Raw genomic sequence first — 27472 nt, 5'->3', positions numbered from 1 at the left:
AGAATTACAAACAGAAGCGTTAGCCAAGAATACAGCAGCCACCTTTAATGAAACCCAGCATGAAGTCACCCACAAATTCGAAAAGTGGCGCTCCAAAACCTAATGACCCTTGATACCCTGACTGCAAATCAGGAGGGAAGTTGTGATGCTAATATTGAAACTAAATATTGTATGTGTATTCCCAAATGACTAATATATCCAAAGCTTTAGCTCATACACACCCAAATTAAGGCAATGTCTAACTCTTAGTTCTCTCAATGATTAGTTTTTAGTTGAGAGGTGGACTATATTCTAACTTAAAGGGTCTTATCACACCTTTACCTTTATTATATTAATCCTAAAGGGTTGTCTCTTTCAATTTGTTCTCTCCTATTATCAAGATATATGCAAGCAGTTCCTGACTCCTTCACCCAGCCAACAGATGATCTTTACTACTCAGAACATATTCACCCCAATGTCCACTCTGGATTCTACAGCAATGGCCTTTCATAGTGGTTACTTGTACGGACAGATAGTAACCAATTTCAGGCCATAGGCAGGAACACCTCTATGACCTTGACCCCTGTAAGCTTAAAGAAGTTACAAGAGATGAGTCTTTTGCCCTGCAACAACATTAAAGATTTAAGTGCCAAAACTTTGGCTCAGGCCATGATCTCAGGGTCCTGCAACAGAGCCCCGCATTGGGCTCTCTGCTCAGCGGGGAGCCTGCTTCCCCCACCCACACACCTTATAGAAGAAGTAATGTCCTCCTTATAGAGGTAAAGGATTTCATAATTTCTTTGGAGTCTTCCCACACACTACATAACATCTAAGGAGTCACCGGATGGGGTCATCATGAACTTTCAAAGACCACTAATTCATTAAGACCCTGACTCCAAGGTATATGTGATTTACGGAGGATACCTAAACACTTTTCTTTGTTCCTCAATTATTGAGAAGACCAGGGGTACCAGACTACTATCCTTAATAAAAACCCAGGCCCCAAGCAAAAATCAAGACTTACTTTTTTCTTTTCTGAGTCTTCAGACTCTCTGTATCTACACTCTCTCTGTCTTCAATAAGCTCTGCTCTCACCTCCTCTTGGCTTGCATTTAATTTCTATCTTCTGCAAAGCCATGGACCCTCTTGGCTATTCCTGTGGGTCACTCTGAGTCCTTAGACCCAGCAAATCTTCATTAAATGGGATGCTGCCAGATTCATAAATCATGAAATAAAGCCAAGATGACTTTTAAATTTACCCAGATAAATTTTGTTTTTTAACAGAAATCAAAGTTTTCCAGATAAAGATCTGAGTCTTGAAAAGGATTTGGAGTGGTGAGAGACCTACAAGGAGGTGGTTTTTAGAGAGACAAATACATGGGAAAATACATGGATAAAAGGGACAGGTTCAATGAACTGCAAAAAGATGCTAGAACTAGAGATTAAAAAGCAAAACAAAGTTCTTAGGCTTCATCATGCAGAGAAGACATTAAAAGGTTTTAAACTTGGAAGAAACAAGATCAGATTTTCAACTTACAAAAATTATAATAGGTCAAATATAAATAATGAACATATTTGCATGTCCCCATACTTGAGAACTAGTTAGATGATTCACATGAATTACCTTACATAAACAATACAAAGGGTGACAAGAGCCAAAAAGCTACAATTGATTTGAGTACTCTCATTTCAACACATACACTGTGACCTTGAACAAGTATGTTAAATTTCTAGTCCCCTATTTTTCACAGAAGGAAACAATACTGTTACTTCAAAAACGGTCATGACAAAAAAGGATAGAATATTTAATAACTGGGTAACCAGAGGTACGCAAACTAAAAATCCACAGTATACAAATAAAGAACAAATCTGCTGCTTTTCTGAAAGGGCATCAATTCAAAATGCAATGTTTCCAAAATGCATATATTGGGAAAATGACTACAATATCTGGTAAAATGCAAACAACAAAGAGAAGACCCAGTAACAGCCTTTTCCTTGCCGAGTATGATTTCTATAGCAGAAGACATTCAAGAATCTAAGGGACATTTTCATTACTGCTATAAGAGAAGAATGGCATAAACTAAAACATTAAACCTTATAATTAACTTTCTGGACCGGAAATAGGATCATTCATTTTAATCAATCTTTCATGATAAAACACAATTTTACCACCAAAAAGATTTGTACATAAAAGACCATAAGCAAAACAAAAAAACATAAGCAGAGGGACTTAGAACTGTAACACCCTAAGTCTTAAAAAAAATTTTTTCTAAATAAAATACCTATAGATTGACAGTAAGCCGTATGCTAAGTCATTCCTAGAATTAAACCTGTATAATGGCTTTATTTGTTCTGCCATACAAATGTGGACATGAGGGGTTAATGAGTGAAAACAATGATAATGCCGCGAAGGATAGCAGTATCAAAGTCAACGAAATGATCCCCAGAATGTAACAGAACCTTAACAGTCTTACTGATAAACTCTGGTTTACAGTATCAATAAATCATTACAGACAGAACAAAGAAGACTGTTAATAGACCTATACTTTCACATAGAGGTTTCCCAGTGTAACCTGAAATTAGCAATAAAAAGAAGTGCTTCATCTCATATAATATTCATTTTTTTCAAATCACTAACAATGGGTTTACAAGGTTAAATTATTATAGTTTTAAAATAAATACTTGATTTATTATGCAAGCCCAGGTAAAATGATTATGTGGAAATATATATATAACTTTAGAGTATACTTTTACAGACCACAAATCTAAGGTAAGAACAACAAAAAATTCCCTCCATTATATAAACTAAGACAATGAAATACTGATACACATTAAGTTCTAAATCAAGTCAGTCAACAAATACGATGGCCTACTCAGTCCTGGAAACACAAATGACAGTTTCTACCCCTAAAAAATGTTTAATCACCTTTAAATATCTGATGAGATATCCTATAGAAAACATAAGAAATTTACAATATATTTGCAGGCTTCCAGTTACAGAATAAATAAGTCATGGGAATAAAAGATACAGCATAGGAATTTACTCAATGCTAAGGTAATAATGTTATATGGTCACAGATGGTAGCTACACTTGTGATGAGTACAGGAAAACATATAGTTCCCCAATCACTATGTAAGTACACATGAAACTAATGTAATATTGTATGTCAACTATACTCAAATGAAAACATTAAATAAATAAATTTATACTATGCTAACTCCTGAGGGCATAATTAGAATCAACAAGAAAAATAAGAAACATACAAATGATAACAATGACAGTAAAAATAATATGAACATCTTGAAGAGAGGCTGAAAATTACACATGTCTCGGGAATACTGTAAAATTAGATACTACTATAATCTTTAAGGAATTACAACATCATTACTATCATTTTCCAAGATTCACATTAACAAAAAAAGCTTTGCAGAGAAATTAAAAACAAATATATATAAACATTATGAAAACTAAAGCAGCGCTTTCTACATAAAAAGTTCTTCATATGCAAGGGAAATTGAATTTTTGTAGTTTGACTATTATAAACTGATTAAAAGATACCTAAGTTAGAATATTTTAATTATACAATTACCTACTAATATTAAACATTCTTACACAGAGTTAGTACTAGAATGACAGACCATCTTGGTTTTTCCAGAGATGATTCAATTCTACTTTTATTCTTTCTTCAAGGTGGATTGAACTAAGTTGTTGCTTTCATCAATGGCTAATCCATACCTCTTTCATTGGAGTGAATATTCTTATAGAGACCATCTAATCCTACCTTTGTTAAGTGACTCAGTAAAATAATTCTAAACAAGTTACTGAGTAATGATTTATAGTACCCTAGAATAAAATACCCCAAAGTACTAAGACTTTTAACTATCCCCCCCAAAAAAACTATACGTAATGATATTTATTCTGGAGGCAGTAGAAATGCGATCAGCTTCTCCATCATGATGCCCTAAAAGTACGCAGCATCTCTTTTCAAATACAAAGCACTAACCAAAGCAGTAGTTTACACAGTATACCATTCTTCTGAATGTATTTTTCTACCTTCCCTGGTTTAGAGACAGTAAATAATTTTGTTTGTTTCCTTTGAAAGTTGCCTGCTGGGTTGTTAAGGATGAAATTGAGGAAGAGGCTGAAAATTCTATCCAGGAAGAAAGGGCTTCCTGATGATGTTCCTGAAGCACTGAATTACTCAAGCTTTACCTCCAGATTTATTGTGTTAAATAATAAAATTTTCCATTTATAGATTACGTCATTTTGTTTTGGGTATCTGTTACTTACATAACCAAAGGCACAAGTAATTTATCTCCCAACTTTGAAGAGTTTATGCTCTTATCTATCACATACCTTAAAAAAGGAAAAAAATTCCAATTAAAAAAAACTAAAACTGACATTAAAAAATTCTCTCAGAATCCAGACCTAAGGGGCAGTCACACAAATTATTCCAAACTTAATCACCAACACCAGCTGCTTACTAGAATTAGAGGCACTTATATACAAAGTCAATCCAAACGTTAGAGAAAAAATGGAAACTTATTTGCTCTCTAGTAAGGAAACTTGGGTTAATAATATTTAAGGAATAATGAGAGAAGCACTTAACTCAGGATTCCTATTTTCATAAGGAGCCTGCTGTTAAATTTGATTACATTCATGAAGACAAAACTTGGAAAACAACTGTTTCATTAATCATCAACCTTGTAGTAAAACCCAAACAACCAAAATTACTGTAAATAAACCCACTTACTGGTAAAATAAACGAATAAACATATGAATTGAAAACATCATAGATACTCCGCAGACTAAAATAGTCTTTAAATATTCACAAATATTTACTAAATTTCTACTAGGTGCCAGGTACTGGGGATACAAAGATGAATAAAATAGGGACCTTGTGCTCAAAATACTGAGTCTAGAAGGTAACAAAAAATAAATAAAAGTAGAAGCGGTTATTTACATGCCAGGCATAATGTAATTCTCTATATGTATATTACTTAATCCTCACAATAATTCTATAAGGTTAAGCGTCCTCATTCTCATAATTTAGATGAAGAAATATTTGAGGCACCTGGGTAGCTCAGTGGTTAAGAGTCTGCCTTCAGCTCAGGTCATGATCCCAGGGTCCTAGGATGGAGCCCTGCATCCAGCTCCCAGCTCAGCAAAGAAGCCTACTTCTCCTCTCCCACTCCCCCTGCTTGTGTTCCCCCTCTCGCTTCTCTCTCTCTCTCTGTCAAATAAATAAATAAAATCTTTTTTAAAAATAGATGAAGAAATATTTAAAGGAGTAAGTAACTAACCCAAAGTCTCACAACTAGTAATTATCAAAACCAGAATTTTGATTCTGGTCTACCTAACGGCTTACACCAGACTAAACCAGAGTACAGAAGAGTGTACAATAGAGAAAGCTACCAAAAAGAATTAATATTTGAGTGAAGCCTTAAAAGATGAATAGGGGTGGGGTGCCTGGGTAGCTCAGGTGGTTGAGCAACCAACTCTTGGTTAATCTTAGTTTCCACTCAGGTCATGATCTCAGGGTCCTGGAATCAAGCCCTGAGTCGGGCTCTGCACTCAGCAGGGAGTCTACTTGTGCATTCTTTTTCCCTCTGCCCCTCCCCTTGCTCGTTCCTGCTTACTCTCTAATAAGTAAATAAATCTTTAAAAAAAATAAAATAAAAATTTTTTACGTGTGTAAAAACAGTACTTAGTAGAGGCCATTACTGATCATATGGCCAAGAGATTCCCAGAATATAGTATGTGAATCACTGGTGATACTTGAGACAATTTTTTTTAACTTCCTACTTTGAAATACTTTCTAATTTATCAAAAAAAAAAAAAAAAAGCAAAAACTATACTAACTCCTGTATACTCTTCACCTAAATTTACTTGACATTATAACACAGTTTGACTTAACTCTCACTGTGTATTACTATTTATTATTACTCATAGTTATTGCTAAACCATTTGAGTACACTGCAGACATTGACACTCTTTACCCCAAATATCTGTGTTATTTCCTAAGAATAAGACCATTGTATTTCATAACCATGGTACATTTATCAATTCAGGATATTAAACACAGCTACAGTATTAAAATTTACAGTCTGTACACAATTTTGCCAAGTGTTCCAACAATATACTTTAAAATATCCCTCCTTTGTTCCCAGGATACAATTCAAGTTCATGTGTTACATTTACTTGTTACATTTCTTTGATTTCTCTCAATCCAGAAATGTTTCTCAGTCTTTATCTTCCACAAAAGTGACTCTTCTAAAGAATAGAGGCCAGCTGTTTTGTTAAATTTGGGTCTCATGTTTCTCTCACAATCACATTCACGCATTTTTTAGCAACACTACATATGTGATATTCTGTCCTCTGTGGATCACATCAGGAAGTACATGATATCAACTAGTATTTCAAACACTACTGAGTGGCAAACATTTTTTTTAATAGTTCTATAATTAAATGTATAAAACTCATAATTTCATGAGTATTAATGAGATGAGGCTAATTTTTCAAGTTAACATTTAGAAAACTTTAAATAATACAGGAAATACTAACATCGGAAAGCACTACTACTTATATATGTGATACGTGGGTTAAATCAAATTCAAAACGACATGGACTTAAACATAGCTGATAATAATATAATGGGAAGTTCACTTCAGATTTTTTCAAAGATTAATGAGAGATCGGTCAGTTCTCCATAAAGACTGAGAAGGTTTAAAATATTAAAAACTAGGGGTGCCTGAGCGGCTGGTTGATTGAGCATCTGGGTCTTCGTTTCGGCTCAGATCATGATCTCAGGATTGGGGGATCAAGTCCCTCCTCAGCTCTTCACTGAAGCTCAGCACAGATTCTGCTTGAGATTCTATCCCCCTCCCTCTCTCCCCTACTCCTCCTACCCCCTTGCTTTAACTCAGAAACAAACATTAATAACCTCCAGCAAAATATTTATATATTGATGCAAAGTTTTTACTGACATAAGAAAACATTATTACTATTTCAAGGACATAATATATGCTTTAAACATAACAAAGGATGGGGGCACCTGGATGGCTCAGTGGGTTAAGCCTCTGCCTTCAGCTCAGGTCATGATCTCAGGGTCTTGGGATCGAGCCACACATCGGGCTCTCTGCTCAGCTCTCTCTCTCTGCCTGCCTCTCTGCCTACTTGTGATCTCTCTCTCTCAAATCAATAAATAAAATCTTTTAAAAAAAAGAAGATAACAAAAGATGGATTTGTTATATTAATAAATCTAGTTCAATTCTATTCTTTTAAATAATCTTATCAAAATTCAGCTAAGGTCAACCAATATAAAAATGAATAAAATGAATTTCTTCCTGCCACCATAATGCATGCCTGTGTTTGTGTAAACTACATTACACTTTAACAGAATAATAAATGTGTTTGGTATTAACAAAGGGCTCAAAGATAATTATCCCACAAAATTGTTTAAAAGCATATTCATAAATGATCCTAACAATCTTCAACACTACTTAGTAAGAGTATAGTTAATTTTTTTATATTTTTTATTATGTTCATACAGTTAAATTTTTATAAATTCAAAGAACACATATACTTTACTGCTTTCCTATCTTCATTGCTTACATTTTAGTACCTAGTTTTATGGTTGATATCAGTTTGCCTATTTTTTTAAATTCCATCTTGGAAGCCAATCATATTCCCTCTACCCTCATTCTAGAATGGAAAATAACTTTGAAAAAGTAATTATACAATTTATATTTTATACTTAAATATAAAATAGTTTGGGAAACAAGGAAGAAAAAGTAGCTGGCAGAAGAAATATACATACTCTTGCAAAGGGATATCAGCAGTAGGAGAATATAACAAAGAATTGTCTTTACAAGAGCACAAATTTACAGAAATTATATATTACCTACATTTCTTTGTTGAATATTGGGATCCTACTAAGATATCTCCCTTTGCTCTTTCAACCAAGCAGAAATGTTGTCTCTTTTCAACAAGACAAGAAAAGCTTCATAAATTTACAGAAATTAAATATGTAAAAGCTATTTCCTACATTTCTTTGTTGAATATTGGAATCCTACTAAGATATCTCCCTTTGCTCTTTCAACCAAGCAGAAATGTTGTCTCTTTTCAACAAGACAAAAAAACTTTAATTTGTTAAAGAAAATTAACATTTTCTCACCCAATTCAACCCTGAAAAATTAAAAACAAAACAAAACAAAAAAACCAGAAAACCATAAATTCAAACTTTAAAACATTTTGTTTTCCAAATCTTCCATTAGGCTTTTTTCTACCTCCTGTCTAACCTAACACAGAGCTACAGACCTAGAACTTACAACTATTTTTCTGGTATTCCCAAACAAAAAAGCACAGAAGCTGTGGGAATATTTGAGGAAGGTGGTTTCATTAAAACTATTAATGTGCTATTAAAACTCAATATATACAAGGTGAGGCATTTTTATAAAAGCAACATTTTCATAAGGAAAACACTAGGAATTATTAGGAGATAAAGTAGAATTTTACAAGGAAAATGTAAAATCTATTCTAAATGCTTCAATCATTTTGCTAAATAATCAGAAAAGTCAAGCTGCAATCATAAAGAGGTTCCACAGAGGGAGCTAGCATCACAAAGAATAAATTTATCATATTCGGAACTTCAGAAACCACCTAGTCTAGGAGAACTATCAGATTTCCATTCACCAACACGAGCTCAGATTATCTTCTAAGATTTTACCTTAGACAATAACAACCTCCCAAAATACAGTATTACCTACAAATTTTGGCCTATTTCTACTAAACCATATTAAAACTTATGAAATGTAATATCCATCACAAGTACCTTTAAATACTTGTCAAGTAGGCATTTCATTTTAAATATTATTATTTCTCCCAAAAAGGAAAAAATATTCTTTCTCCTAAGTCACTGAATTTAGCAAAGTACAAAGCAATAAAATAGACCTGAAATCAAATCACAGTCTCTTCTACTGTAAGACAAGTTATAGGGTTGTTCCAAGCCAGTTTCCCATAAAATGGGAATGATTATATTTATATTCTTTTGCTGTGAGGATTAAAGCACAAAAGTAAAAATAAGGTCCTCTTTTCCCTGTTTTTTTAATACATAAGTGTTATGCATCGTTCATATTTTACAGAAATAAATCAGTAAGTGTAGTAGTAAAGAAATGTTTTCAAAATGTTTTCAAGGGTTAGATTAGCTGATAATAAATACTAAAAGTTCCCCAAACTCCCAAATCCGTATCATTCCCCAAAAGTCGCCTCCTCTCTAAGGAGATATAGATAGTGTCGCCAAAACCCTTATATTATTTTTCAGGTAGAAATCTGTCTTCATTCTCAAAGTAATCTTGTCTGGTATAGACCAAGGAAAATAAGATTTCAACATATCAGCAGTTTCTGCTCTTTCCATCTCATATTGGCCCTAATGAATATTCACCCTGTAGATATTACATACTGAAATACTGTCAAGTAAACTATTTACAACAAAGGGTCGATGAACTACAGTTACACTAAAATGCTCTGAAGTTTCAGGAAACACCTCACCCTTACACCCAAAACATCAAAGAGAAACAGAACAAAATAAATAATAATAATAATACATTTAAAACAACAAAGAGAAAACAAGTATTTTTTTGCCTAAAGAATTTCAGGCTAGAAAATCAGAAACTATACAATGGGATTATTGAATAGACTAAAAGAAAAGTAGCTAATTAAAGATATCATTTGCCTAATGGATAATAATAAAATAGCAAAGCACTGATCTAACCCTATCACGATATTTGAAAAGCAGCTACTCCAAAAGCAGAAGCCAGTTCAAGAGTTTTCAAAATCATCACATTCATAAAAACTTTCATGACACAAGTAACTTTATATAACCTTTTCATAGTTTAAAACTTTTTCACATATATAATTTCATTCAACCCTCACTAAACATAATAATACGAACATGGATCACCATTTCACAAATAAAAACATTAAATTCAGAAAATTAAATGATTAATCTGAGTATAGCAGGTTTTATACTGTGTCAACCAGAACTGAATTTCCCAGAATTTCCTTCCCTGTATGGTTTCAGATTAGGATTAACCACACACACACAAAACGGTGTACAATTTAGGGGATGTAAGTGAAGCAGCAGCCATTTTATTCTAGTTATTGGTTACAGGTAGTAAAAGACAGGGAAGTATGGGCAGAATTCAAATTTGTCCTTATTTATCCCCACTCCACCTCCAGCTCACCTTCCCAAACAGTCCAAAGCCTTTCACCAGATGTTTCACTGAAAATTCAGAGGTGGTAGCTGCAAAGAGCCAACAACCTACCAGCCTCCTTCACAGTTTACTCTGTGAGGTGAATTCTTAAAAGCTTCAATTCATGAACCTATACCAGGAATGGATTTTTCTGATTCTTTGTGGGTCTTTACTTCCCTAGTTTTCCCCACACTGAATAAGGTTTAATTCCCATAATATATTCCTTATTTCTTAATACTTATAGTGGAACTGATACACCATGGTTGTAGTTTATGTAAAACTAATACGTAAGTTTCTTCCAATGCTAAGTCCAAGGCAGCACACATTTCTTCGAAGCAGAAGGTAGCAAATTAGGATTAAGATTTCACCAATAATATTATATATCGTTCAGTCAACTATCATACATACATGAATATAAATCTGATTTTTTTTATAAGGTTTTATTTATTTGAGAGAGAGAGAAAGAAAGCACAAGATGGGGGAGGGTCAGAGGGAGAAGCAGACACCCCACTGAGTGGAAAGCCTGATGTGGGACTTGATCCTGGGACTCTGGGATCCTGCGACTCTGAGCCATAGGCAGACACTTAACCAACTGAGCCACCCAGGAGTCCTTAATCCAGTTTTAATCCTAAATTATCTCTTGTAATGACTTCTTTATGACAGGGTTAAGAGTTTTATTTCAAACAATAAAATATTTAAGCAAATCTTTCAGAGGTTTCATAACCCAGGTATTACAACAAATAAGAAGAAAGCATGAAATCCTAGAATTTTAAAGTGAAAGCAGTCAAAAGTTCACCAAAAAGGATAAACTCTGGTGACAGACAAGGGGAGAACCAATTGTGGAGGCCTGGAATAAATTCAATCAATGCAAGCTTGGAATTCTCACAGAATACACCTGATGGTATTAGTTTAAAAAAGGAACCAAAAAATCTAACACACATTTAGTATGTACTCCTGGAGGCATAGCTTCATAAACACAAATGGTAAGCATTACAGCCTTTAAAGATCAATTTAAAAAGCAATATAGTAAACAGTTACCTTACAAAGATCATGACTATATATCAAAATCAATTTAAAAAACACTTTTCTCATGTAAAAAGCATTTATAGCTTAAGATAAAATGTCCAATGAAAGTATCATATTGGAATCAAACAATTTAGATCAAAGAAGACTAATGTATCCTAGAGGAAAAGGTTCTAGTGGTGACAAAGATGTTGATGATGAAAATTTTGAATGCTCTAAGAAATCAGAGTAAAAAAAGAAGAAAGTACTTTAAAATTATTTCACATAACATGTAGTGAGACTGTGAATGTTCAAAGACCTAAAGTAAAAAAAGAAAAAAAAATTTAATTATTTCACATAATACACGGTTGTAAATGTATGATCTAACTAAATTATAAATACAAAATTGACTTATTTCATACATATCTCAAAGCTTGTAGAATCAAGTTAGCCAAAAAAGCTTTGTAGTATACCATTTCCTTGGAAGAACAAGAAGAGCCTCACATTTGGAAGTCAGGCTTATATATATTTGACTGTTTCTTCAACTCACTCAACAATGGCTGTTGGTCTGAGCTGGTTTCTAAAACCACAGTACAATATTATAAAATCAATTAGTCAGTGAGTCTTGATAAAGCTACTGAGTTCTTTATAATCAGTTACTGAGTCTTGCAATGGATATCAAGCCTTTTTATCAAAACAAAACTTACTGAATATTTAGTGAGCTGCTTAGTATGACTAAGCACTTAAATGGAAATCAGGAGACTTGAATTCTGGTCCTGTACTGTCAGTAAGTAGCAGTGTAGCCTGCAGAAAGGCATTCTATCATATAAATCTCACATAACTCATTACAAAAAAAGGATATTAGTTCTAAGGTTTATTTCTAGAATCAAAGTTCTGTAATTTAAAAGATATAAAAGAAAGTGGCCCTTGAGAAAGGGGCCCTGGGGCACCTGGGTTGTACAGTTGGTTGGGCCACAGACTACCTTTCAGCTAGGGTAGAGCTCAGGGTCCTGGGGTTGAGCTCCACACCGGCACCGGCTCCATGCTCAGTTGGAGTCTGCTTGAGATTCTCTCTCCCTCCCCCTCTGCCCCTCCCACCCTGTGTACCTGAACCTGCAGACATACTCTTTTCCTCAAATATATTAAATAAATCTGTTTTAAAAATCCATATTTAAAATGCTATCTTCTTTACGAATATTGAAAAAGTAGTAACCATTTAACTTTGTTGTTGGTTCAAGATGTTCTTATTCACATTTTTAAAATTTCTTAATGGACATATAGTTGACACTAGATTCTCCATTTCTTTTTTTCTTTTCTTTTTCTTAAAGATTTTATTTATTCATTTATTTATGAGAGAGAGAGAGAGAGAGAGCGCACAAGCAAGAGGGACGGGCAGAGAAAAAAACAAACTCCCGAGGAACAGGGAGCCCAACCCAGGGCTCCCAGGACCCTGAGATCATGAGCCCAGCCAAAGGCAAACACTTAACCAACTGAGACCCCCAGGTGCCCCAGATGTTCTCTATTTAAATTTCGAGTTTCTACTTGCTAGTTTTTTTTTCCCTCTCTACAGGTATCAGTTCTTACGTTATTCTTACAAAACAATCTTGATGTTTTCAAAGAACTAAGTTACAACATTAATACTGGATTTAAGAGTTTACTAGATGTTAATGATTTTCTCTAAGGGCTCTGAAGGTGAATTTCTTCTTTTTGTTTTAAGTAAAATCTAGACCCATCAGAGGGCTTGAACTCAAAACTCAGAGGTCAAGAGTCACACCTCTACCAATTAAATGGCAAGGTACCCCTGAACATGCTGTTGAATGTAACTTAAATACTTATAAATCTCACTTGCAGAGAAATTGGGAATTGTTCTCTAAGACATTACAAAATTTTTACACTAAATCAAAGAGATCAAGGTGTAACAGCATTCTTTCTAATACTTGTGCTTCATACCCCTTGCATAACTTATTTATTTAATCCCATTTCATCATAATCTGAATTGACAAAAACTTAAACACAATATAAGTTTTGTAAGACAAAATTTAAAAATTTAAGGGGATATTGAGACAAAATAATTTAATTTCTGACATAAAAAATAGTCATTAATAATTCATTCAATATGAGATGGGAAAACATTCTTTGTATCTAGAACAGCATACAATGCCTGTACAGATTCATCCACTATCTTGGCAGCTATCTTGAAAAGTCAAGAAAATAAATGTGAATCTCTTTTAAACAAGTTTTCCCCATGTCTTCTATAGCACAGCAAACTGACAAAACAATCCTCAGATTAAGTTACTTCTGTCTGTATGTAAGTGGCATGGATACTTCTGAATTTATATATTTGCCTTTAGACATTGTCCCTAATTCCCATCAATTTTAACTTTACTTATCTAAATCTTTATGATATTATTGCAATATTCTATTCAAGGTAATATAAAATTCAGATATTCATAAAAGGAACAAATACTCATAGAACAAAATAGTCCTATTTTCTATAACTACAGATATGTCCAACAATAAGAAAATCCAGTATTACAGAAATCTCCAACTTATGAAACTGTTTTATGGTATAAAGTATTATTAAACTGGAGATTAAATCTCCCTTTAAAAATGAAGTCAGTATCTTTACTGTAAATAGTACCCAGCACGGGGACAGGTAAGTAGGTGAAAAAATATTTACTGAATGAAACAGTGATGCTTTTCTTTTTTATTTTAAATTATTCCATTTACAAAACTAAAACTATGACAGACTGAGAAAGAGCCACAGAAGACTAATGAAACCGTTTCATTATTGGACCATATATAGAGCAAAGTGTAAATTTCATAGCTTTGAATTAATTGGATCCCAAATTTAGTTGGCCTTTCCTATTTAGAATCATCTTTCAGAATCCTCACTATGTAGAACATTAAAAAACAGGAATTTGAGAAAGAACATTCTGCTTTAAAAAGACAAGGGTCGAAGGGGCACATGCACCCGAATGTTTATAGCAGCAATGTCCATAACAGCCAAACTATGGAAAGAACCTAAATGTCCGTCAACAGATGAATGGATAAAGAAGATGTGGGGTGTGTGTGTGTGTGTATATGCAGCCTTCAAAAGAAATGAAATCTTGCCATCGGCAATGACGTGGATAGAACAAGAAGGTAATAGGCTGAGCGAAATTAGTCAATCAGAAAAACACAATTATCATTTGAGAAGCAACATGGGGGGTTCGGTGTAGGGAAGGAAAAAATGAAACATGATGGGATCAGGAGGGAGACAAACCATAAGAGACTCTTAACCTCACAAAACAAACTGAGGGCTTCCAGGAGGATGGGGTAAGGAGAGGGTGGTTGAGTTATGGACATTGGGCAGGGTATGTGCTATGGTGAGTGCTGTGAAGTATGTAAAACTGGTGATTCACAGACCTGTACCCCTGGGGCTAATAATACATTATATATTAATAAAAATTAAAAAAAAAAACAAGGGTCGTGGACATTGCTGACAAATCTTCTCTGTTTTGCTCTATGTCCTAATTCCCCAGACAGAGAAATAAATGGTGTTATCTGTGAAGCGTAAGTAACAAAGTTTATATAGAATCTGAATCACCACAGTTTGGGAACTAAGAATATTTTAAATGAAAATATAGTTAATATTTACCACATAAAGTAATACCAAGATATTGTTATCATTGTACTCACTTATTGGTATACATAAAACTACATTTTCAAAAAGCTGACTAATATGAAGGTGCCAATGCATCTTTCAATATCATGATAAACCAAACTGTCTTTAATAGGTTAAAATTAAGAAGCAATAATGTTTTATGAGAATAAACTATGGAATTATTGATTGAATAATTAAATTTTGTTTTATATCTACATTTTTACAGTATTTTAAAAAGTTTGGCCTTGAGCACAAAGAGATCTTAGTTAAGCTTAACCGTGAAGACAAAAATAAAATTATTTATGGGGAGCCCTCAAAAAGGGCTAGCATTGAATTTTTAAAAAATTAACAGTCTGCTCTAAAAGTGGCATATTCAACTGAGAGTTTTTCTAAAGTGTATAAGTCAAAAATTACAGGGCAGAGAACCAACATCCAAGGAATTAAGACAATCAACTAAGGCTAAAACAATAAACTAACAATACTATCAAGTATAAGACCCCTGGTTATATATATATACTATAATTGGGCCCTTTCAGCCCTTTAGACCCTCATCATGTTTTCCCACTTAGTTAGCAATTATAATTAAAAAGCTGAAAAAGTATATCTTGTACATCTTGTAATAGGTAAGTATATTGATTTAACAATTTAATTTAGGGAATCTACCATCTCATTCATTAACTTCTTTTTTTCTTTTCTGATCACAGAAATAACATAATCCATTAGAGAAGATTTAAAATACACCTGGGGTGCCTGGGTCGCTCAGTTTGTTAAACGTCGTGACTCTTGATCTCAGGATTGTGGGTTCAAACCCCTCCCCACAGTGGGCTTCATGCCAAAAAAAATTTTTTTAATAAATAAATAAAATAAAGTACACATAAAAGAACAAGAAGCAAATAATATTCATCCATAATTCAGTCACCCAAAAATCTATTATTCTGTAATGTATAAGCAAGCCTTTTCACCTTAATCATCATCATATTAAATCTCTCCCTAAAAACATTTTAAGAACTGCATAATATTCCATACAGTTACTTTAATTGCACAGGAAAAATAACACCATTTAAGATTAATCTAGTTGTACAGTAGCTCCCATTTTAAAATGGCCAACAAAATTTGTGTTTTCTGTAAAATGTATATATATTAAATATTAAGACACAAGTCATGTGGCTATTGATAAGATTCTAGACCCTTTCTACCACCTTTTTAATTGAAATAAAATAAGTAAAGCAAAGAGTAACCTAGAGAATGTCATTTTTATTGCTTTTTAAGCAGCGATAACAGAAAAGGTCTAATAATCTAAATACTCACTCCAATCATTAATTTTTTATTCCAAAGCAATCACATTAGTTTAAAAATTTGAGCTATTAACCTACCATAAGACTACATACCTTAAAAATATGTTTATAAAAAATAAAAAATTTAAAAAAAAAAAGACTACATACCTTGAAGAGATTTTCTAATAATTATTGTAGGTTAAGTTATATATCTACCTTTCTCTCCCAGTCTCCAGTGTGACCAATGATCCCCATTTGGATCACAGCTGGCAAAGATTAGGAACAATACTCATTTTCCTCAGAGTAAACATAACACACAGCTAAATAAATGTGGTGTTAAAAAAAATAGCAACTCCAATATAATCTTACTGGTGTTAATTTATAAAATAGTTACTATATAGCATATTCAAAGAGGAAAAGAAATCTGAAGAAGAATGTTAAGAACAGGTATATAACAAATTCATAAGATGTTCCAAGTAGCCTGAAAAAAAAAGAAAGAAAGAAAATTCTGGAAAAGTACATATTATTGACATTGAAAACCAATATGTTTTATACTTGATACTATTAATGAGATAAGACTGCACTATCTAAGGTCTCTTTTTTAAGATTTTATTTATTTATTTGAGAGAGAGAGAGCACACACACAAGCAGGGGGAGCAGCAGAGAGAGAGTAGCAGATTCCCCACTGAGCAGGGAGTCTAATGTGGGGCTCAATCCCAGGACACTGGGATCATGACCTGAGCAGAAGGCAGTCACTTAACCAAATGAGCCACCAGGTGCCCTTAAGGTCTTTTGTAATATATACAGAAGAGGTAGAAGGGCCGGTATTCATTTAGGCAAAGATATGCAAAACAAACCTTCTTCACTGAAAATGACAAAGAACTGCTAAGAGAAATTTAAGAAGGACTAAATATTGTTAAGATACCAATTCTTCCCAAAATAGGTTCAATATAATAGCCACAAGGACCCTAAAAGGTTTCTCTGAGAAAACTGACAAGCTCATTCTAAAATAAAGGGTCTAATACAACCAAAGCAATCTTCGAAAAGAACAAAGTTGGAGGACTTAACACTAACTGGCTTCAATACTTGCCATAGTCAGTTAATGGACCAAAGAGTGGGAAGTGAGTCGGTGGAACAAGAGACCCACATTCCTATTGTTATTTCATTTCTACAAATACACCAAAGCAATCCAGCGACAAGCAAAGTCTATTCAGCAAATGGAGCTGGAATAACTAGATATCCTGGAATAACACAGATAACTATCCTAGTTACCCATGCAAGAAAAAAAAAAAATGAACCTCAACTTCTACCTCACATAATATGCAAATATTAATTCATGATAGATCATAAACCTAAACATAAAAGGTAAAGCCATACAGCTTGTAAAGAAAACAATATGAATACTTTCATAAATTAAGGTTTGTTAGATAGATCAAAGAAAGCAATAATCATGAAGAAAAAACTGATAAATTAATTATACTTCATCAAAATCGAAAACTTACTACTCAAATAAAAAAAATTTTAACTTAAAATTTGCTTATCAAACACCATTAAGAAAAAAGCTAAGCCAGGAATAGGGAAGAAAAAATTTGTGAAACTTACATTTCATAATGACTGGTATCCAGAATACATAAAGGATTTTTTTTTCTAAAAGATTTTATTTATTTATTTGAGAGAGAGAGAGCAAGGGAGTAAGCATGAGCTGGGTGAGGGACAGTGGGAGAAGCAGGCTCTCCACTGAGTAGGGAGCCCGATGCAGGACTTGATCCCCGAACGCCAGGATCACAAACTGAGCCGAAGGCAGTTGCTTAACTGACTAAGCCACCCAGATGTCCCTAGAATATATACTCATCAATAAAAAGAAAAAGCAACCCGATTTTTTCATATTGGCCGAAGATGTGAACACACTCACCAAAGAAAATACAAAGGGCCAATACACAAACGTGTAAGTGTTCAATGTTATTAGTCATCACGGAAATGCAAATTAAACCACAATGAGATACCACTACACACCACCCAGAATAGCTAAAATTAGAAAGACCAACACCACTAAACATTGGTGAAGATGCAGAGCAACTGGAACTCTCACATATTGCTGGTAGAAATGTAAAATGGCGCAACTACTCAAGAAAATCAAGTAGTTGCTTATAGAACCAAAACCACTACTACCCTATTGACTCAGCAATCTACTCCTAATTACCCAGCAGTAAAATATGTTCACAAAACCTTGTACAAAGTTTTCACAGGAGCCAAAAACTGGAAAGGAAACAGCATAGATGCCCACCATAAGAGAAGGGATAAACAAATGGATTAGTAACAAGCAATGAAAAGAAATTAATATATGGATAAATGTCAAAAACATTATACTGAGCAAAAGAAGTATTATATAAAACAGGATATAGATATATATATACACATATATGATTCCATTTATAAGAAATTCTAGAACAGAGAAAACTTAATCTATGGTGGAAAAAATCATAACAGTTATCTCTGGGAGCAAAAAAGCAGAGAAACTACAAAGAGGCATAAAGAAACATTCTGGGGTGGTGATGAAGCTTTGCATCTAGAGGTTTGGGTTACAAACATTTATTTTTGTTAATTTTTATTTTTTTAAGATTTTATTTTTAAGTAATCTCCATAACCAACATGGGCCTCGAACTCATGACCCTGAGATTAAGAGTCATATATTCCACTGACTGAGCCAGCCAGGTGCCCCAGGTTACAAACATTTATGCACTGGTCAAAACTCAACAAATGTATACTTAAAATGTATGCATTTCGTTGCATGAAGTTTTCATGTAAAGGAGATAAATTCTATAAAGTATTGACCTGTAGTTGATACACATTTTAAAATATTTAGAGGATAACATACTGATGTCTGCAGTTGCATTAAAAAAAACTGATAAAGAAATAAATGAATGGATAGAAGAATGAACAGACAGGTAATGCTAATGATAAAATCTAGTTGGTGGGTATGAGTGAATAAATACTGCATATTTAAAATTTTTCATAATAAAATCTAAGTAAAAAAATCAGTCTACCCATAGGAGTACCCAAAGTACCCATAGGAGTGAACTTTACCATATTTAGTATGTGAAATTTTAAATGAATTAACACCCTATATAGGTTATATACAAAATAATATGAATATATTCTTTAAAAGCAGTTTTCTGTTGTCTTTAGTATTAATCATAGCCTACAAAGCCCAAAGGAACCTTAGGTTGACTACCCAATTTTGAAACCAAAAGAACTCTGTTATCAGACCTATAAATAACAAGTAACCAACCAATGGTACAGTGAAAATCACCTACCCTCACTGATTTATACTTGGCCACAAAGAAAGAAACTGAAGAAAATTTGACAATATACTTGACAACCCACTATGGAGATTATAATCAAATGAGGACAGAACAAATATGAAAACTAAAAAACTAGCATAACAATGGGATATACCAACTGTAAAAATTCTTGAAGAAAACATCTCCCTACACATTGGTCCTACCATTTTAAGACTAACACTTATTACAATGTCTTCAATAAGAAATAAGAAATAAAATAATTTAGAAAAGGTTTTTAAAGAATAATTTTAAAAAGTACTTTAAGGAATAGATTTTAAAGAATTTTTTTGAGAAAAAAATATTATGTGTGTAGACTTTTTATTTGAGTATAGTTGACACACAATGTTACATTAGTTTCAGCTGTACAACAGTGATACAACTTTATAAGTTTTTCTATGCTCACCTCAAGCGTAGCTACCATCTGTCACCACACAATGGTATTAAAATATCATTAACTATATTCCCTATGCTGTGTCTAAAAATAATAGTCTTAAAGAACTCTATCACAAAAATTATTCTCCATACAGATGTATACAAATTGAAGACTGCATTAAACTAAACCATAAGGGACCTGAGTTCAATGTTAAAATATCTTTAACATTAGGGATTATCAAACATTAGGGAAATCCCCAAGCAGCATATGAAATTCACCAATATATTTATTAATTGGATAGAACCCTAACTATTACCAAGAATAAGCGTGGTCAAACCTGAAGGTGTACAGCCAGGCACAGATTCCTCAAATTCTTAATTCTACAGTTTATTTGACATTCAGTGTTTGCATAATAATTAAGGTCATCAGAACTTTCTTACTTCACAATGGGAAAAAGAAAGCAGACTAACTAGAAAATAGAAGCATATAAATTCTTTTTTTAGCTGTCCTCTTTGGACAATGTCATGATACTGAAATGATTAAGACGATTTTTTTAAAAGTTCCCGAACCTGTCATTTTTAAATAAACCTCCAAGTTTCTATGAAGTTATAATCTTTGAAATACTACAACAGAGCAGAAAAATAGCCATGGAGGTATCCCAGAATCATAAGTTCAAGTTATTTCTATCTGAAAGAACCCTAAGAACATTAAAATTTTAAAAAGGAACAAAATTTTGTATATTTAAAGTGCTTTGCCTTATGCCAATCAATACTAGGCATTTAACTTTTCATAAAGAAACCAAATTAGATTTCACCATCTTAAGCATGAGGGTAGGGAAGTCAACTGAGTAAAAGCTAAAACTAGAAACAATTTAATATTTTATGTGAGGAAAGATCATGAAATTACGTATTTCCTAGTATGCACATGGTCTAGATGATAGAATAAAATATTACATGTTTTAACATGCATGCAGGAAGAATTATTACTAATGTTAACTGTATGTAATGTAAATTATACTATTCTTACTAGAATTAAGGTCATAGTGTTAATTATATTTTTATATTTCACATAATTTAAAAAATCAGATTGTTTACATACATCTCCATAGAGGAGTAAACTATGTACCACCTAGGGCTTAATGTACTTACAATTCCTTGTGTTTGTCCTCAGCCAAGATCTGGTCATTCGGCTTAAGAGAATACCTGTAAAACAAAACAAAAAAATACTGGTCATATAAACATATAAGCACATTTGGCTCATGGACATCTCACTATGGTTATCAACATACAGCCAGTTAAACCCCATCAAACAAGCACTACCATAGTGTTACAAGTCTCTGTCTTCACTGATAAAACATTAATGTCTAAGTTCTTTGTTGTTCTGTTAGTCACTTCTGCAGACACCATCCAAAGAACTGAAGTAGGATCAACCTGACCTTCAAAAACACAAGGTTATCTTCAGTAGTGAATGATCTGTAATGTTACATTCATCCAGCAGTTCAAAATTCAAGAAACTGCCACAGTAAGTATTTAAGCATTCACAAAAGAATATGCATTCATTCATTAAATACACAGTAAAAATCTGTGTACCACACTATGTCCTAGGTAGTGTGACTTAGAAGGAAAAATAAGTTTCTGAGTTCCTTGACTAAACCATTTATAAGCTTAATAACAACAAGCAATTATTTCATTTCTTTAAATCTCACTTTCCCCGTCTATAAAACAGAGGCTGCTATGAATATTAGAACAGGTATCTTCCAAATTACCATATATTTGTCATGTTAAAGGTAAACAGATTTCCGAGCAGTACACAGAAAAAAATAAACAACGGACTTCAAATTCCACTTGTATTCAACCCTTTTCTAAAAACTAAGCTCCCTGACAATGGGTCAGAAGTTCAAGTGGAAACGTTATATAGATTCTCCTTTCTTACCTCCCCTCTCATAAATGCCTTTACTCACTTGACAAAAAGAATGGCATCCTGAATAGACCTGTACTGCAGTGACTGGGGTATATAAAAAGCTCTGAAGTGCTAAATGAGAAATGGTTCATAATATTTTTGTCTGCAAAATCTCTTTAAGTGAAGTACCATAAACTGACTACAGAGTTTACTGTTTGATACATTATTTCTATAAATAACTAAGCTACAAATTATAAATGGGGAGCTGTCACAGGATGTTCTATTTTCAGATATACTACGGAATGGGGCACAAGTTGATTATACTTTTCTTTAAAAACTTTATCTTTGGGCACCTGGGTGGCTCAGTGGGTTACACCTCTGCCTTTGGCTCAGGTCATGATCTCAGAGTCCTGGGATGGAGTCCCACATCGGGCTCTCTGCTCAGCAGGGATCTTGCCACCCCCTTTTTCTCTGCCTGCCTCTCTGCCTACTTGTGATCTCTCTGTCAAATAAATAAAATCTTCAAAAAAAAAAGTTTATCTTTTCCATTCCATTTACATGATTAAAGATTGCATTACTTGTCAGGAAGAATCCTATGAAGTAAAGCTAAGAGAGTTTCCAAAAAAAAAAAAAAAAAAAACAAGAAAGAGTGTCAACTTATTCCCTCCAAGCAACAAATTAAAAACAAAGTTCCTTGTCTTTCATTTATCTACTGAGGATTAAATATCAGAACATGGTTGTCACAGAAACACAAGTCAAATCATTTATTTGACTTTATCAAGAAAGTAAATCTGCTATGTTTGACAATGAAGAACAATTATACCAATGACTCCAAGGCAGACAACAGTCTTCAACTGAATGAATGGTTTTGACTAAAACATGTTTAAGGCACTCAGTAAAAATATATTAACAAGAAAAATCCTTTTGACATAGGTATCAACAATATTACAATCAACAATATTTAACTTTCCCTAGCATCTACTAAAATGTTTAGGTAAACTATAAGTAAAACACTAATAGATATAATTACTAGCTATTTAGGAAGCCTTATTAAAACCTTTTTCAGTGTATTTCTTAAAACTAAATGTCTCTAATGACTCTAATGACTGGGAAGTCCAGTGATTTTCAATTCTTTGCTTCTAACAAAACTGAGAAAGGACCTAAGAAAATAATCAGCTGGTAGACAAATAAAAATAATTTTTGATGATAGGCCATTTGATAATAGAGAAGCTCAAACAACTGAGTGCTGCTGAAATAAAACTCTGCTCATTACCAACCAATTAATTATGTGAACACATCTCTCAGGACTTCCACCTGTCAGGGAGCAAGAATTCCTCATCTGTTTCTCAGGGGACAAGAACTCCTGTCCCCTTCAAGGTCCTTCTAGATGGACTAAGAATCAAATTGACAAATTAAAAGAAGAAAATCAAATGTAATGGACATACATATGAGGAATTCACATAGACATGGAAATGCCAAAGATGTCAAACAAAATGAGGTATATGTACCATTCTGAAATAAGGAGAAGGAAGTAGGGACCTGGGATTACAAGGAAAGAATGCACTTTATAGGGAGATAAGAAGAGATGCTTGGGGGCACCTGGCTGACTCAGTTGGTTAAGCGTTTGACTCAATTTCAGTTCAAGTTATGACCTCAGGGTGTTGAGATGGAGGGCTCTTGGCTGAGCTTGGAGCCTGCTTAGGTTTCTCTCTCTCCTTCTCCCTCTGCTCCTCCTTGCTTTCTCTCTCTCCCTCTCTCTCAATTAAAAAAATATATATATGTGTCGTAATTTGATGTTTTCCCTATCATATAAATGTGTCACTCAGATATAATTTATCTGTTAATGACTCTTATTCTGGGAAAGATTCCCCAGTTCAGACTCTTCCTTGAGGTTAAGGGAGGGACAATAGTTTCTCATGAACCCACAGGGTCTCAAGTGCCTTCAACTCAAAATAATTCACATGCCAAAGTGGCACGTTCTGAGGAAGCGCCTATCTGAACCTCTTCACATTTCAAAAAGAAAAAAAGGGAAATAAAAATGATGCTGAGCAGCACTGCATATTATTATCCAAGAAAGGCTGAACTAAATGAAAAAACTTAGTTTCACCCACCTCATTAAAAGATGCATTTCCAATAAAATGTTTTGTTTAATAATTATTTAACAAAATTTTAATACAGTTATGTTGTTTTATGAAGTATACATTAGTTATAACTTAATGACTAGGAGGTATTTTAAAATTCAATTTGCATGCATAAAAATATATTATCTTCATTATATATGCATATTATATTAAATAAAAAGATAATTTGCACACAAAAATACATTACAGAAGGATAAAATCTGGTGGTAAAAAAATTTATAGAAATACAAATTTAAACACAGAAAGGAATATGAAATTTTTCAGGAGAAAGAGCTTATTTTTGTCTTTTTTATAAATGGATGATGGTAAAATAATTTTTTTTAAATAAATGGATGATGGTAGATAGCAAACATTACAATAAAAAATCATAAATTTTAACTTAATGAGTGAGGAAGTTTATTAAAGTTTATTAAAACATTTTTATGAAAATTAAAATGTTTGAAACCAGTGGATTTGATTCTATGTCTTAGCAAAGTGTTTTGAAAATGCACAACTCAACAGCAACTCAACCAATGTTACTTTCCCTCTCCGGCTGGCTAGTGATAAAGAATAACAAACATTTCCTGCACTTAAGGACCTTGAGATTCAGTACCTGATCAGAATAAAAATAACTGTTTGTGGTATGATAAGGTTACAATGAAATGAAGCACAAGGTACAGTGTTAAAACAAAACACTGAGTAACAAGACTTCTTCCTAAGAGCATCAAAAAAGGAACAGCTTTTATCTGTTCCACAACTTCCTCTTCCTTCCCCACTTCATCTCTCTTCTCTGTTTCTTTACCATTAAAACAAAACAAAACAAACAAAATACTCTTCCCTTTTAAAGTTTCAGGATAAGAATTTAAAGGGAATGGTGAAGCCAGGAAAAAAAAAGGGGTCGGGGCGGGCATCCACATAGCCAAGAAGCAAGCAAGGAAAGATAGCCTGATTTTTTATCAATCACTGAAAGGGACATTTTACTTTCCTAATTCACAGAGTACCTGTCCAGATCCTCAAGAATAAATGTGCAAGATCCATTCTGGACTATTCTCCAAGCAAATTAGTTCCCTAATTCCAAACTCCAAAGCAGTCATTCTTCCCATAGCATTTCTTTTTCTCATCTGATTTCTCCCTATCTAAAACCAGATAACTTTTCATCTTATGTCAATAACTAATTTTTCTTCATCTTTGCTAGTTTTTTTAAATCAGTTTTATCTTCCTTATCTCTTCCTTGACTCTTACACACTGCAGTTTAGGAAATTGGACCACACATAAATATCCAAAGTTGACCAAAATGTAAAGTTTGAGGAAATAGTACCTAATACTACCCTCACTTCTGACACCAATTGCAAATTCAGGAGGTTCCCAAAACCACCGTCTGATTCAGTAATTCATTACAAGAACTTACAGAACTCACCAAAAACTATTACACTCATGGTTAAAGATTACAAGGAAAGGATACAGGTCAAAGACCAAGGGAGGACCCATACGGAGCAGTGTCTGGGAGAGCTCCAAATGCAAAGCTTGTTCTGGCATCAGTATTGACAATCCAGCATGTTGCTGGTATGTGACAACGTGGTATGCAGTATTGCCAACAAGAGAAGCTCACCCAAGCTTCAGTGTCCAGATTTTTTTACTGGGGCTTCATTACATAGGCATGATTGATCAACTGACTGCCCAAGTGGTTTAACTTCGTTTTCGGGTCAACTGATACCAGTTGGTGTGTGGCCAGCGCCTATCCTAAACAAAACATGCTTCCATCAGGTATGATGTAGATCACCTCTCAGAAGTCAAAGGTTAAAAATCCAAACATCTCTTTGAACAAGACCAAAATCTTTACTACACATATGCTTATGTGTGTTGATTTACATATGTCCATAAATATACTGACATGTACATGTATTTCTTTATTCATAAACTTCTATCTAGATCTACTTTTTTCAAAGAACTTTCCCTTATTAATACTCACATTACCCAATTTCAGTTGGTTAATAACTATATGAAATGCCACTAGAATAACCTATAGTCATTAATTATCTATCTCTCTGCCTAAAAGAATAATATTCTAACTTATAAAATGGAGCACTGTTTCAGTTCACAAATTTTTTTAAAAGGCACTAGTAAAGCAAAGTATTTGTTCCTCCATACAACTTAAATACATTTCCAAAGCTCATAAACTATAACCAAACTATTTATTTATATAGATGTTTATTCATGAGAATAAAAACTTTATACAACTTAAAAATATACACAAAAATAGTATACATCTGTAACTGTAAAAATTATGTTTTAACTAAGAAATACTTCAAATTTATCTTGAAAGTAAGTAAAGTATAAGTAAAGTATAAATTATAAATGTAAAGGTAAATATATCATCAGGACCATAACCCCTACTAAAATAATGGAGCTATTTCTCAATGAAATGTACAGTTGGATGTTTATTTACATTTGGAATTATAAATACATGTATTTCTCATTTTCATTTAGTATGTCCTGTTCTGCCAACCTAACTGCTATTGACATAAGATATACAGTGTCTTTTAATCTATCACATTTAACTTACTCTCTGAACATTCATTTTTTTTTTTTTTTAAGTAGGCTCTAAGCCCAATGTGGGGCTTGAACTCACTACCCTAAGATGAAGAGTTATATGCTCTACCTACTGAGCCAGTCAAGTGCCCCTCAATGATTTAAATTAATAAACATCAGGGGGAAAATTCAACTTAGTGGGAATTAGAAAGTAGAGAACTATATCTCAACTTTCTACCATGTCTTTCCCAGAATGATAGTAAGTACAGCCTATTCTTTAGTTGGGTTTTGTTTCCTAAAGACATGATTAGATAGATGTTCTGCTTCTATACGCATTTCTTCATTTAAACATAAACATGGCCCCTAAAAGGCCAAACACTGCAGAATGGTATAGTGGCAGTTCTCAATCTTTTTTCTGCCTAATTTACCAGAGGATAAAGACAAGCACTTATTCCAATCAGCAAGAGATAAGAAACCTGGTAAGAATACAGAAAAGCACCTTCTTTATCTGCCTCAAGCATCCACAGAGCACCTCTGAGTGAAAGAACGTTAGACTGAAAGTCTAAGATCTGCGTTACTGTCCTGTGTTACTGTCCATTAATTAGCTTTTTGAAGTGGGCAAGCCATTTAATTTCTCTAAGAAGAATGAAAGTACCTATGCCACAGGGTTGCTATGTGGATCAAATAAGATAATACAAGAAGTGTTCAAGCGCCACCACATGAGCACGTAATAAATACCTCTCCCGCCTTTCTTGTAATGCATCTACCTCTGTAAAATGACTAATTCAATTAGCTCAGATAGGGAGGAAAGGAAGTGTAAAGTGTTCACATGTTTTGAAGCAAATGGGTAACTACAAATTTCCATCAAGAAAACAACAGTGTTGTGTACAAATTTGTCGATGAGGGAATTATTTATGGAAAAGTAAAATTGTAAGCAAACACCAAAGAAAGTAGCAGATTTATAATCAGTAAATTTTAGCATGATAGGGAAATGGTTCAAGATTAAGCTTTTTAGGGACGCCTGGGTGGCTCAGTTGGTTAAGCAGCTGCCTTCG

The 27472-nt window shown here is 33.5% G+C and overlaps 1 protein-coding gene across 3 annotated transcripts in view; it reads right to left on the bottom strand.

Annotated features, from left to right (window-relative positions):
- The window catches only part of ADK (adenosine kinase), a 532452-nt gene that overhangs the window by 439983 nt on the left and 64997 nt on the right, over positions 1-27472 (bottom strand). For 2 of the 3 annotated variants that reach the window (XM_059397858.1, XM_059397859.1), the window contains exons 3-4: positions 21018-21071; positions 4271-4336 (exon numbers count right to left, since the gene is read on the bottom strand). In XM_059397858.1, coding sequence (XP_059253841.1) covers positions 4271-4336; positions 21018-21071 — 120 coding nt within the window. The remainder of the gene's footprint in view (positions 1-4270; positions 4337-21017; positions 21072-27472) is intronic. The other variant, XM_059397861.1, reaches the window with a different exon arrangement.

This window comes from Mustela nigripes, chromosome 4, assembly GCF_022355385.1.
Source record: "Mustela nigripes isolate SB6536 chromosome 4, MUSNIG.SB6536, whole genome shotgun sequence".
Classification (NCBI taxonomy): Eukaryota; Metazoa; Chordata; class Mammalia; order Carnivora; family Mustelidae; genus Mustela; species Mustela nigripes.
This window is presented reverse-complemented; position numbering and strand designations above follow the sequence as displayed.